The sequence below is a fragment of the Budorcas taxicolor genome, chromosome 1 (assembly GCF_023091745.1).
Source record: "Budorcas taxicolor isolate Tak-1 chromosome 1, Takin1.1, whole genome shotgun sequence".
In the NCBI taxonomy this organism is placed as follows: domain Eukaryota; kingdom Metazoa; phylum Chordata; class Mammalia; order Artiodactyla; family Bovidae; genus Budorcas; species Budorcas taxicolor.
In genome coordinates this window covers 69,028,916-69,042,943 of record NC_068910.1, presented here as the reverse complement: position 1 = coordinate 69,042,943, position 14,028 = coordinate 69,028,916, and the positions used below count along the sequence as shown (strand labels likewise).

The 14,028-nt window shown below is 43.2% G+C and overlaps 1 protein-coding gene across 1 annotated transcript in view; it reads right to left on the bottom strand.

Moving 5' to 3' along the window:
* Positions 1 to 14,028, bottom strand: part of TIAM1 (TIAM Rac1 associated GEF 1) — a 157,191-nt gene that overhangs the window by 79,574 nt on the left and 63,589 nt on the right. Inside the window, exons 9-10 of the mRNA XM_052639711.1 lie at positions 12,986 to 13,090; positions 5,662 to 5,743 (exon numbers count right to left, since the gene is read on the bottom strand). Of these exons, the coding sequence (XP_052495671.1) occupies positions 5,662 to 5,743; positions 12,986 to 13,090 (187 nt within the window). The remainder of the gene's footprint in view (positions 1 to 5,661; positions 5,744 to 12,985; positions 13,091 to 14,028) is intronic.

The following is a 14,028-nucleotide window of genomic DNA, read 5'->3' as shown; positions in this document are numbered from 1 at the left end:
GATATCACACTGTATTTGTCTCTCTCTCTCTGACTTCTTTCACGAAGCATAATATTTTCTAGGCCCAGCCATGTTGCTACCAATGGAAATACTTCGTTCTTTTTCATGGCTGAGTATTATTTCACTGTATCTCTATCCTATTGTAAATACTGCGGCTATGAACACTGCCGTGCATGTATCTTTTTGAATCAGAGTTTTCATTTTTTCCAGATATATATAACCAGGAGTAGGATTGCTGGATCCCAGGTAGTTCAGTTGGCAAAGAATCCACGTGCAATACAGGAGAACCTGGTTTGATTCCTGGGTCAGGAAGATTTCCTGGAGAAGGAGACGCTACCTACTCCAGTATTCTTGGGCTTCCCTGATGGTTCAAACAGTGAAAAATCTGTCTGCAATGTGGGAGAGCAGGTTTGATTCCTGGGTTGGGAAGATCCCGCAGAGGAGGACATAGCAACCCACTCCAGTATTCCTGCCTGGAGAATCCCCATGGACGGAGGAGCCTGGCGGGCTACAGTCCGTGGGGTTGCAAAGAGTCCAACACAACTGCGCAACTAAGCACAGCACAGTGCAAGGTAGTTCTATTTTTAGTTTTTACCGATAGCAACAATTTAATTCCGAGAAAACACATGTAATACCGTCTAAACTGACGGCCACAGGATACAGGAGTTAGTCCATGTAAAGCCAAAGCGCCCACCCCACTGAAAGGCTTAGAGTTACAGAGACCAGGAGGCACCATGCATGTCATACGGTCATGAAAATGAAGGAGGTGATTAAAACCAAGTGAAGAAACCAAAAAAGACAGACTCATTTCCTGAATAACCAGAAGCTTCTTCATACTGAAACTGAGGACCAAAGAAAAATCATGACAACACAGTAAACAAAACAGACGGACTCAAAACCAGATCCAGGACACAGTGAAATGGAGAAAGTGAGAAAAATGCAGACTCCACTGACACAGAGAAAGGGGGCTCCCGGGTGGCTCAGCGGTAAAGAACCTGCCAGACAACGCAGGAGATGTGGGTTCGACCTCCGGTTGTGAAGATCTCCTGGAGGAGGAAATGGCAAACCACTCCAGTATTCTTGCCTGGAAATACCCATGGACAGAGGAGCCTGGTGGGCTCTAGTCCATGGGGTTGCAAAGAGCTGCACATGACTTAGCAATGAGCAGGCATGCCTGCTGACATAGAGGGGACGCAAGACCAAAAATCTAATAGTCTAAGAAGTCCCCAGAGAAAAACAAATACTCAGTTGCTGAAATGATGCATTCTTCCACTTCAAGGCTGCCTAGACGATCATGCTTAGTCTATTACAAAACTATGTGAACTGACTTCAACAACAAGGTCTGAGAGACTCCTGAGGGCTGAGGTGGAGGGAAGGATGAGAAATTAGGCAAGTGCTAAATCTTTCCATTTGTTTCGTCAGTGGGATTATTAAGTCATATTTTCCTCCCTGAAGTGTTCTACAATAGAAAGCAGTATCTGGTTTTGTATGCTGATGTGTGCTAGGAACTTACATACACTGAAACTGATATAGCAGGAAGCTGCTCTTAGATGCAAATGTCGGAGAAAGATGGGCTGACTTTAGACTCCTGAGTACCTTTAGGACCGGGGGACTCTTTAACTTCTGTGGAAACACCTAAGCCAACACGAACCGGGCACTGAGAGTAGATGGGTTAGCTGAGCTTATTAGCTATGCATCTTGAGAGTCCCTTGGGCTGCAAGGAGATCCAACCAGTCCATCCTAAAGGAGATCAGTCCTGGGTGTTCACTGGAAGGACTGATGATGAAGCTGAAACTCCAATACTTTGGCCACCTGATGCAAAGAACTGACTCATTGGAAAAGACCCTGATGCTGGGAAAGATTGAGGGCAGGAGGAGAAGGGGACAACAGAGGATGCAATGGTTGGATGGCATCACCGACTCAATGGACATGGGTTTGAGCGAGCTCTGGGAGTTGGTGATGGACAGGGAGGCCTGGCATACTACAGTCCATGGGGTTGCAAAGAGTCGGACACGACTGAGCGACTGACCTGAACTGAACTGGAGGCTGTCCAAGGTGAAGTCCAGGAAGTAGTACAGACAGGACGCAACCGACAGCAACACAAGGATGGAAAGCAAGACTAAGCATCAAGAAACTCCTCGTTTGATACCACCACACCCTCCAAGCATGGGACTCTGTCATTTACAAAAGCAGGGGAGGTCCAGGACAGGACCCCTGCTTCCTTATGTCAGGTCATGGGAGAAGCACAGCTGACAATACCTTCTGGGTTGATTTCTGATGTCCTGTAGCCCCTTCAGTATGGAAATGGAAACAGGTTCTGTAACTATTTCAGTCACTTTAATAAAAAGTATAGGGACCTCCCAGGCATTCCAGTGGTTAAGACTCTGCACTCCAACTACAAGGGGCGTGGGTTTGACCCCTGGTTGGGGAACTGAGATCCAACATGCTATGTGGCAAGGCCAAAAAAATAGAAATAACTTTAAAGAAATAAAATTTTTAAAAATATAAAAATATGGGCTGCCCTGGTGGCTCACTGGTAAAGAATCTGTCTGCCAGCGCAAGAGACATGGGTTTGATCCCTGTTATGGGAAGATACCCTGGAGAAGGAAATGGCAACCCACTTCAGTATTCTTGCCTGGGAAATCTCAAAGACAGAGGAGCCTCATGGGCTATATAGTCCACGGGATAGCAAAGAGTCAGACATGACTTAGCAACTGAACAATAACATAAAAAGATAGCAGTTTTAGGCCGTTTCTGTTTCGGAGGCCCCCAAACCAGTCCATCTTGGAGTTTGACTCCAAGAACTTTGAAACTCAGATCTCTTGTTTTTTGCTATGTTCCTCTCTTACTCAAGAGAAATCAAATAAACCAGAGAGAAAAGAGTAACTGACATGGTGCATTTCAGCTCGAAGGACCCAGACATTTATTTGTAGCACTGCTACCGATTACTGCTTTTACTACTGAGGTCACGCTTCTGCTACAATAATAGGCCTTTCAGACACATTTATCCCTTGCCATCAAAAACATCTGCTAGCTTGATGATGTCTTTCGTTTTAAGGTCAAGAAGTAAAATAGCATGGAGGTATAACTCAAGTGGCCAGGGGTCGGAAGTTAGGTTTTTCTCATTAGGACAAAGTACTTGCCTAGTAAAGGGTCTATAGATTTTCAAACGCTAAAAAGCCCAATAAGTTAATTCAGAGAGAAAGGGTAAGCAAGCATATGCAGTAAACTTTGTATCTTTTCACCAGGTATTCTGTTGTTCTTCATTGCTAAGTCCTGTCTGACTCTTTGAGACCCCATGGACTGCAGCACGCCAGGCTCTTCTGTCCTCCACCATCTCCTGGAGCTTGCTCAAACTCATGTCCACTGAGTCGGTGATGCCATTCAACCATCACATCCTCTGTCACCCCCTTCTCCTCTTGTCCTCAATCTTTCCAAGCATCGGGGTCTTTTCCAGTGAGTCAGCTCTTCGAATCATGTGGTCAAAAGTATTGGAGCTTCAGCACCAATCCTTCCAATGAATATTGAGGGTTGATCTCCTTTAGGACTGACTGGTTTGATCTCCCTGCTGTCCAAGAGGCTCTCAAGAGTCTTTTGCAGGACCCCAATTCAAAAGCATCAATTCTTCAGCACTCAGCCTTCTTTATGGTTTTCTAGTCCTTCTCTTTTTTAAAAAAACATGCATATCTTTCTTTGGCCACACCGGGTCTTTCTTGCAGCAGGTGGGCTCTCTAGCGGCACACAGGTTTAACTGCCCTGTATGTGTGGGATCTTAGTTCCCCGTCCGAGGATCAGACCAGGGTCCCCTGCATTGCAAGGAAGATTCCTAACCACTAGGAAACTCCCCTTGTCCTCCTTCTTTCCAGCACCCTGTAGGCCTACACTTCTCTGCCCACCCACCCAATCCCTGGCTCCAGTCACTTGCTTTGAAGAGCATACTGGGAATGAGCCAGTGGCTGGTTCACCACCTCCCCTCTTTGCCTTCTGCCAAGAAACTGACAATGTCCCAGGTGGCAGCTGCTCCAGACCTAGGTCCTGGCGTGAGAACAACAGAGAGAAAGGGTCACGGCCAACCCAGAGGCGGCAGGGTGAACAGGAGAGAGAATTCCGCTGTTCGGACCCAGACAGCTTCGGTGACTGCCACTGCCTCAGCTAACCTCGCCCCGCCTGGCTAATCTACCCCGACAGAGTATGGGCTTCCCTACGTGTTATACTCAAGCAGCAACTCTTCTATGGTCCAAGTCATCAAGGGTAATGCTAAGCAGACCGGTGTTGAATCCATGGAAAATATTCCATTTTTAACACCACCAGAATCGGACAACTGAGTAGGAAAGCCCTGACGGAGAGGGCCTGACTGCTGCTCTTTGAAAAAAGGCCTGCTTACAACTTTGACTCCTGCCTGAAATCTGAGAACTTGGATTCTGGGAGGGTTCCCAACACCGGGATGGGGCTCACTATGTCTAAAAATCTGTACAGACACTGTGGGTTATGCCGAACACCTGCTTTCCTCCTGGAAGGCTGGAATCCTGGTACATGCGAGGCAGAGGGTGCCTACGTGACCAGCCTCCTAACCAAAACGCTGGGCACTGAATCCCTAACAAACCTCCTACTAGACAGTGTAGCTCACACGCACTGTCTCAGCTCGCTGCTGAGGGGACTGTGGACTTGCCGTGTGACGGGGCTGGACTTTTGGAAGTTTGCACCTGGTGTCCGAGCACCTCGCCCCACGTGCCTTCCCTCTTACTGATGTTATTTTGTAGAGTTTTGCTGTAACAAATCGTGGCCATGAACACGACCGTAGTGCAGTGAGTCTTCTCAGTGAATTGGCAAACCTAAGGGTGGTCTGGTGCTGCTGCTAAGTCGCTTCAGTCGTGTCCGACTCTGTGCGACCCGAGACGGCAGCCCACCAGGCTCCCCCGTCCCTGGGATTCTCCAGGCAAGGACACTGGAGGGGGTTGCCATTTCCTTCTCCAATGCATGAAAGTGAAGTCGCTCAGTGGTATCCGACTCTTAGCGACCCCATGGTCTAGGGCACCCCAACTCACATCAAAGGAAGTTCCTTTAACATCATCTGTGAGGGATGGAGAACAAGACATTTCTGGGGGATAGAGGTGCGAAAGGGTAATTTCCTCGTTACTTGTTATTGTTGTCCAGATACTCAGTTGTATCTAGCTCTTCTGCGACCCCGTGGACTGTTGCCCACTAGGCTCCTCTGTCCATGGGATCTTCCTGGCAAGAATATTGGGCTGGATCGCCATTTCCATCACCAGGGGATCTTCCTGACCCAGGGATCAAATTCATGTCTCCTATACTGGCAGGCAGATTCTTTTACCACTGAGCCACCTAGGAAGCCCTTCTTCATTACTAGGCTACGTTATAATATAAAGTAATCTATTCTCAATAAATCCACTCCTTTTTTATGACAGGAAAACCAAGAAGATTAAAGTTACAAAATTTAAAGCTGAAGTCTTCATCATATGGAGCGTAAACATCTTTTTTAGGTCCCCCCTCAGTTTGGCTGAGCTGCAAAGCACAGAAGCCAGATGGGTTATCTGTTTTAAATGGTCCCCAAAGGTTTTATTGAATTGTAAATAAGTACATGTTTATGCAGGAATTATTTTCACGTGAAGAACACCAAAGATCAAAGAAAAATAAACATACCATAATTATCACCAGCTGTATCTGACTTCTCAATCTGGATGTTCTGAGTGACTTTTGGACAAATTTCAATTTCTTTGTACAGCTGAAAATGACAAAGAGAAACCTAATTAGGACTACATTATAAATAACTTATTAGAAACAGTCATCAATTTGTAAATCTATTTTTTCACAACTGACACTTGACATCAAATTCTCATCACATCCCAGTATTTTTCTTGAACTGACACCATTAAGACTTAACGTGGAAACTTTTAAAAACTTATATTCCCAAATTTAGCTACAGTTCCAGTTTCTTAATGATTCCTTGGCATACTTTGTATATACAATTTTTTCCCACCCTATATCTATCACAGACCTGAAAAATAGTGCTAAGGTAATCAAAAATCTCCAATACTAGGGAAAAATATTAACATCAGGAAGAGGTTATAAAGATCTTGACATGGAATCCACAGAAATAGGAGAAATCCCTGTGCTTCTGTTCATATGCCATTTTTGCTCAAAAAATCGACAACATGCAGAGAAAAATTACAGCACTGAAACAGACAGAAAATCATATAAATGACAATATTCTCCCCTAGTCACTAAATTATACAAAAGTATTGAGAAAACTTGAGTATATAAATCAATCAAATCTCTTGGAAACCCAAGAAAAAAATGGGAAAAGAGATAAGAGAAATTGGTGGTTTATTAAGAAATTTTATTTCAATTAATTTAATTGATACTTCCCATTTCGATGGGCTTCCCCTGATGGCTCAGCTGGTAAAGAATCCGCCTGCAATGCGGGAGACCTGGGTTTGATTTCTGAGTTGGGAAGATCCCCTGGAGGAGGGAACGGCTACCCACTCCAGTATTCTGGTCTGGAGAAGTCCGTAGACTATAGTCCATGGGGTCGCAGAGTCGCACAACTGAGCGACTTTCACTTCACTTCTTTTAAGATTGACTGGTTTGATCTCCTTGCTGTCCAAGGGACTCTCAGGAGTCTTCTCCAGCACCACAGTTTGAAGGCATCACTTCTTTGGCTCTCTGCCTTCTTTAGGGTTATCTAAACCATAAATGGCTTTCCTGGCAGCTCAGATGGTAAAGAATCCACTTGCAAGGTGGAAGACCTGGGTTTGATCCCTGGCTTGGGAAGATCCCCTGGAGAAGGGAACAGCTGCCCACTCCAGTATTCTGGCCTGGAGAGTTCTGTGGACTTTATAGTCCGTGGGGTCGCAAAGAGTCACACAAGGGAACAACTTTCACTTTCACACTTCAGTGTGTGGACTTAGCATCATCATGGGCCATAACTTACGGAGGTTTTGTTTACCACGTGTTCTCACCCTTCACAAATGTGATCCCTATTTTACAGAGGAAGAGAAAAAGGTGCAGAGAAAGTACTTTCCTAAGATCAGAAAGCCAGCCTGGGCGGAGCTGGGATTTGAATGCAGGTTTCACTGTCTAGCACTGAGGGCGATGGCACCCCACTCCAGTGCTCTTGCCTGGAAAATCCCATGGATGGAGGAGCCTGGTAGGCTGTGGTCCATGAGGTCGCTAGCAGTCAGACATGACTGACCAACTTCACTTTCACTTTTCAGTTTCATGCACTGGAGAAGGAAATGGCAACCCACCCCAGTGTTCTTGCCTGGAGAATCCCAGGGACGGGGGAGCCTGGTGGGAGCCCGTCTATGGGGTTGCACAGAGTCGGACAGGACTGAAGCGACTCAGCAGCAGCAGCACTGAAGTGCTCCCCGCTACACTATAATGCCTCGCAGACTGCCTCCTGGTGGAACTCAGGGGTACCACAGTCACGGGTGCAAGCCTGACTTCCATGGAACGAATTGGAAGTGCAGCATTGACATATATACACTACTGTGTGTAAAAGAGAGAGCTGGTGGGAAGCTGCTGTGTAACACAGAGCTCAGCTCGGTGCTCTGTGATGACCTAGGCGGGTGGGAAGGGGGGTGGGTGGAGATATGTGTATACGTATGGCTGATTCACTTTGCTGCAGAGCAGAAACCAACATAACACTGTAAACCAATTATATTCCCCCATACCCCCCCCCCCAAAATCTTATTTCTTAGGTAAGCAAGTAGTTGTAGTGTTAGTCGCTCAGTGGTGTCAGACTCTTTGTGACCCCATGGACTGTCGCCTGCCAGGGTTCATGGAACTCTCCAGGCAAAGATACTGGAGGGGGTTGCCATTTCCTACTCCAGGAGATCTTCCTGACCCAGGGATCGAACCTGGGTCTCCTGCACTGCAGGCAGATTCTTTACCATCTGAGCCACCAGGGAATCCCGAGGTAAGTAAGCCAAAAGGCCATCTCTGAAAATTTATGATAGAAGTTCCAAAACAAATAAATGTGTCAGAGGCCTCATATGGAATTCTTAAAACTGTCATTTAATTTCAAAAGGAAAATCTCTTTTGAGCCAAAGTCAATAAGAGAAAGCTCTTCTTGAGCACTGAGGAGAAGTCTCAGTGATTATTTAAACTTGCTCCCATCTTAGTCATTTGTCCAGGAATAATTTCATTCATGCCAAGTATGAAAAAAAAAAACCACAGGTTTCTTTCTGTTCACTTTCTTAGGGCAGTTGACAGGTAGGAGAGGTGAGCTGAATGCTTAGGAATTAGGAGCCTGGAAACAGGCTAAGCCAAGAGGCTGGGGTGGGAGAGGGGCTGGAAATGTTGACCCTACAAGCCCAGAGCCTCTAGAACACCCTAATTTAGTGCAACTTCCATCAACTTCCATCTATATACTTCAGAGAAAGTTCCATACCAATGCATTCTGCATTTAGAAAACATCAGTTCTAACAACTGATCTTTAGTTCAGAAAATACAGTCACCAAAATTATATATTACCAAATGTAATCAATGCTATGATGTATTTTACAGTATCATGGAATGCTCAATAAAATGTTGTGAAATGTACTTATTACTTCAACTTCTTTGGAACCTGTTTGATTTTTTTCAATTTCCTTGAAAGCCAAACTCTCCCCGCTAGGTGGCACTATATCACCATTTGTTTTAGCCATCTCCAAAAAGTTCCAAATGGCTTTCTACAGATCCAGTGGGAATTCAGCTTCGTAAATAAGCTCTCCTATTCTTTCATAATATTGCCTCCTAGTCTTCTTTGTAATTGGTGTGAAAATCTTTGCGTTTTTTCACCAGTCTCAGACAGTAACTTCATATAACACTAGGCCCTTCACTGTGTGGTCTTTAGGCCAGGTGAACAAAAACTGGATTTTTTAAATCTCTAAAGTATGTATAATTCCAAGAAGGATCTGCACTTTAAATACATTTTTGATGCAATTAGAATATCTGACACCAGAAATTTTGAAATCCCACAGTTTTAGCAAAAAGTATCACACACATTCCCTATGCTATTAAATCAACGATGATGCGTATTATCCTTCTTTTCAAAAACCAGATTAAAGACCATCAGATGTTAAAAAATGATCTGATTACCCCGGAACTTGAGTTGTCAAGTGAATGTCACATTCATTTCTTACCAGGTCTTCTTGGGATGCCTGGTCCAAGCCACTATCACGCATTGCCTAAACAACAGCTCACCAGCCTCCTGCTCTCCCAGCCCCTTCCCCAAGGCTCACGGGCCACACGTTAGCCACAGTGAGCCTATTAAGACAGGAGTCAAATAAAGCCCTTGTCTCTTGGGGTTTCACCTCTCACTTGGGCCTGACAAGCCCTCCTGCTCCCCTTCTCCCTCACCTCCTGAATTCAACACCCCCTCACCACCATCCCCACTCACCGTCCCCACTGATGCTACTCAAACGCAGTAAACCACCTCCACCACCACCCCCTTCCCCTGCCAGGCCTTACCCGGCTTTGTTCTCTGACCCTAGATCACATTCCTCCAAAATACCTCTATGACTCAGCTTCTCACCTCACTCACCACCCTGCTCATAAATCACGTCGAAAAGGAGCGGTATGATCACTTTCAGATGTCCATTTTTCTCTATCCATTTATGTCCTAACCTTTTCTTTCCCAGCACTAAGTATCCCCGGAAAGACTACCCATTTACCTGTTTTTCTCAACATATTTACATGTTTTTATATCTGTCTTCACAACCTGGATATATTTTCCATAAAGAGCAGAAACTTTCCTGTTGCTCTCAGTGCCTAGAACAGCTAGCATGGTGCCAGGCACATAACAAACGCTAAATAAATATTTGCTGGATGAATCAATCGATCGATTGATCAGGGTTGTTGCAAACTCTATTCTTACTTGTCTTTTTAAGAAAAACATATTTAATTATGGGTTTTCAAAAAAAACCCAGTGCCTCCATATTCATTATCAGTCTACAGATTGGACCCAATAACCAACTAATTATGAAAAAGTAGCCAAGCAGGTATTGCTTATATTAAAACATAATTAGCAAGTGAAAGCAAAAGTCACTCAGTTGTGTCCGACTTTATACAGTCCATGAATTCTCCAGGCCAGAATACTGGAGTGGGTAGCTGTTGTTCCCTTCTCCAGGTCATCTTCCCGACCCAGGAATTGACCCAGATACAATTCCTGGGGTCTCCTGCATTCCAGGTGGATTCTTTACCAGCTGAGCTACCAGGGAAGCCCACAATTAGCAAAGCATAATACTTAGAGGACTATTCACGGCTTTTCTTAAGCAAAGGAATCCCCAGCCCCAGAAAATAAAGCTACCAGATGCCCCCCCAAAAAAAGATCTTTAAAATATAGTGCACACTTTTGCTAATAAATATTGATCTTCTAACTTAAGAATTTTTGACAAAACAATAGCAGAGAATAAGATGTTTTAGGACAGTCATCTATGAATGAGTCACTTTTCAGGACAGGACTCTAAATGTCTGTGAGTTTCATTCATCCATGGGAAATACAATGGAGGCGGGTTATGGAAACCAATTAGCCATGAGTGGTCTGATGCTTGTTCAGTAAGGGTCGATAAATAAAATATCTGTAAAATCTCAAAAAGCATCTAGAACATCGTGTGTTCAAAAACCCTCTGCCCTGGAATGACATCTCGCCCAGCTTAATGGCCAAAAGCCAAGATGGGAAACCATGGATGTACGGGTGTAATTCAAGGGGTCTGTGAACCGGGAAGCTGAAAAAGCCTGAAATTTTTATATTCACTAACCTGTAACTGAAACGTAGCATTTCCTTCAATTATTAATGAATGGAAGCAACAAACACGGCAACATGAGCAGTGTGTCTGTGACTTTGTCACAGCCAGAAATCTCAGTTATTTTTACACCACATTCTAGTTGCCGCTAATATCTCAAAATATTATTTATGCTCATCACTACTTCAGAACAGTGGCAGGTGTCAGACCAACCACTGTCTGATTATTTAATGAGCTATTAAGTCAGCATGTGTATTATCTATAATTTTTTAAATATCTTTCATAACTAATTCAACACAATTAGGCCATAGGTAATCCCATGTACTCCATTTCATGGAACTGAAAACATTATTCTGAAATGGGATCTGCAGGCTGTACCAGGCTGCCAAAGATATCCTAAGAACAAAAAGTTTACAATCTTGGTAAAAATAGAGGTGCCCATTAGCAGTACTCACTCGCAGTCTGAACAACAGAGTGAGTAAGAGTATGGCATTTGCTTCCTCAGGAATCTCATAGCTGGAGACCTTCTGCAACTGGGCAAGAAAGAATACCATGATCTTCCTGTATTTCAGGGTTTTGTTTTTAAATGGCAATTATAATATGTATATAGCAGTTGTAGTTAACAAACAGTAAGCTTGTTAGTCTCCTATACTGGATGAGACCACACAATGGCCAAGACTTAAAAATAATAAGGAAGTCAATATAATTTCAAAAGATATGTCTTCAGCACTCTCCTGTGTATAAGGTATGAAGGACATGGAAGTTCCTTAGGCTTGATCCCTGTCATTTAGGATATAAAAGATTCATTAACTCCAAGATACAAACTATATGATCTAACAGCTATTTCAGAGTTAACAGCAAAGCACTTTCCTTTCTTAAGTAAGAAAATGGGTTTTCTTTCTTCTACTCGTAGAGCACAAAGTCAGGGCTTTCCCCATGCCAGAGAAAAAAAATAAATCAGCCCCTGTTAAAAGTACCTTTCTCTGCATTAAACTTCGTGATTTAAGTGATGGTTGAAAAATGGTCATTTTGTTCTTCTATTTCATAACATGATAAGAATGCTATAAAAAGCACGCCCTCTCTTATATTTCATTAAAAACACTTAAAGGGACACAAGGGGAATTTTTAAGATGACAGAAATATAAATTATGACTGTAGGGGTGGAAACACAACAGTCTGTATACATTTGCCAAAACTCACCAAACCATGTGCTCAGAATTGATGTTTTATTGCCGAGAAAGCAAACCTCAAGAAAAGTTGATTAGAAACACAATTCCCTACTAAAGGGACTAAATTTTAAATCACGCTTCCCATTTTCAAAAGGAGACTTTTCAGGTCTAAATTTTCAGTTCTGTTTTCCGTGGTGAAAGGCTGTCTGAAGTCATACTGTTATCATTCACAGACCCATGGCAAGCAGTTCAGTGACCCCCAGAGAAATGACTAAGTACAGGAAAGAACAAACTCCAAGAGAAGGGGCCTGGCTCTCAAAATGTTTCTTTTCTGGAACTGAAAAAAGCACTCCTCGACTAACAAAAAAAGAACCATGACCACCGTTTACTGAGCATCTACTATGTGAACCATGATCTTTAATCTTTGCAAAATCCTACCAAGTATTAGTCACTACATTTGTTGAGGGCGGGGGAGGGGGGGGGTTGGCCAAGACCACATAATTACTAAGCAGCAGAGCCAGAATAAAAATTCAGATCCAGTTCAGAACCCAAATCCCATCATGAAACTCAAACCTATATAAGTATGCCTAAGAAGCTACAGAAATTCCAGAAGGCCAGGACATATAGTTAGTTAGCAGCTTTTTTCACCTAACAGGATTTTACCCATCAATTTCAACATGCAGGGGGAAGTCATACGAAATCGGAGCTAGGACTTTTTCTCTGACAACAGCCAGCTCATCTTTGAGTCACCCATTTAAAACAAAAGACTGTCAACACGGCAAGGAAAGCTAGGAACAGTAACTAAAATGCTCTCTGAGAGTCAGTTCTGGATTTCAATTTTTCATGGTAACACAGAACTGTTCCTTGCATAAACTAAGGTGGCATTTCCACTCTGCAAAAAAAATACTGTGATAGGTTAAGGCCATCTCCACAAATATAAGAGCATGGAATGAGGCTCATTTATTTTAGAATTTGTTCCACTCCACCAACCACAATTAGCATGAGCATACATATAATTTTAAAATAGTCTCCTACAGAATGTACGTGGACAACAGTCATAAACATTACCAGCTCATAAATGTCCTCCTCAGGCTTTGGCACGTAGTACTGCATTTTGTTTTCTATTAGAAATTTCAGGCGCAGGTAATGAGCAGAATGATCCAGTTTATGTGCCTAGAACCAAAAAGACGAGAAGAGAAAATGTCTGTTCAATAGTAAATAGATATGATTAGTTCTCCACTGACATATTGTCATGTATCCCTGAGAATAACAGGGATTGATTACTAGAGGGGGAAGTAACATTTCCGTATTTATTAAAATGTTTATATCCCAAACCCAAATTATATTCATTGAACATATTAATAACATCTCATGAGTACCTTACATTCACTGGAAATAAATAAGCCACATATTCACTTCTGCTTATCTGATTCATTCCATTCTTCAACACCGGGTTTGCGAGAAAATGTATCAGGTCCAAAAGGCTTTTAAACATAATTTCCAACACACATAGGTGATTAGAGAAGAAAAGGAACAAGAAAGGCCAGAGAGGATTTACCGTGACAGAAGAAAGCTGTGCCCAGGCAAAGTTGTTTTCTTAGCCACATGGGGACCCTGGGGATAGTTGTTAACAGTTCATTTGCAAGCGAGTCAGTGTATAGACAGGCATCTGGATTCAGTCTTATTTATACACACCCCAAGTGAGACTCCCTCCAGGCACGGCAGACAGGCGTGTGTCCAACTCGGGAAACACCCTGGATGACTTGCCCAAAGAAAACAATTCTAAAACAGATCGAATTTTCCAGGATTGAAATCTCCAGGCCTCCTGCACTGGTCAGAATGGGTCAAATCATTCTTCTCTACCTAGAAAGTCATTTGTGAATGAACTTTGTGAAAAAGGCAATGGTAGCTCTCTGGTTTTATAAATAACATCCTCAGTTCACATTCAAGAAGATGCGAAGGAAAAAGGGAGGGAAAAATGTTCTTCAAAAGTTACAAGGCAACATGAAAATGTATTGCTAGAGAGAAAATGCTTCCCTCAAGTCTTTCTTTTTTAAAGCATCCTTATCTTTTAGAGATTTATCTGAAAGTACTACTAGTACATAAAGATA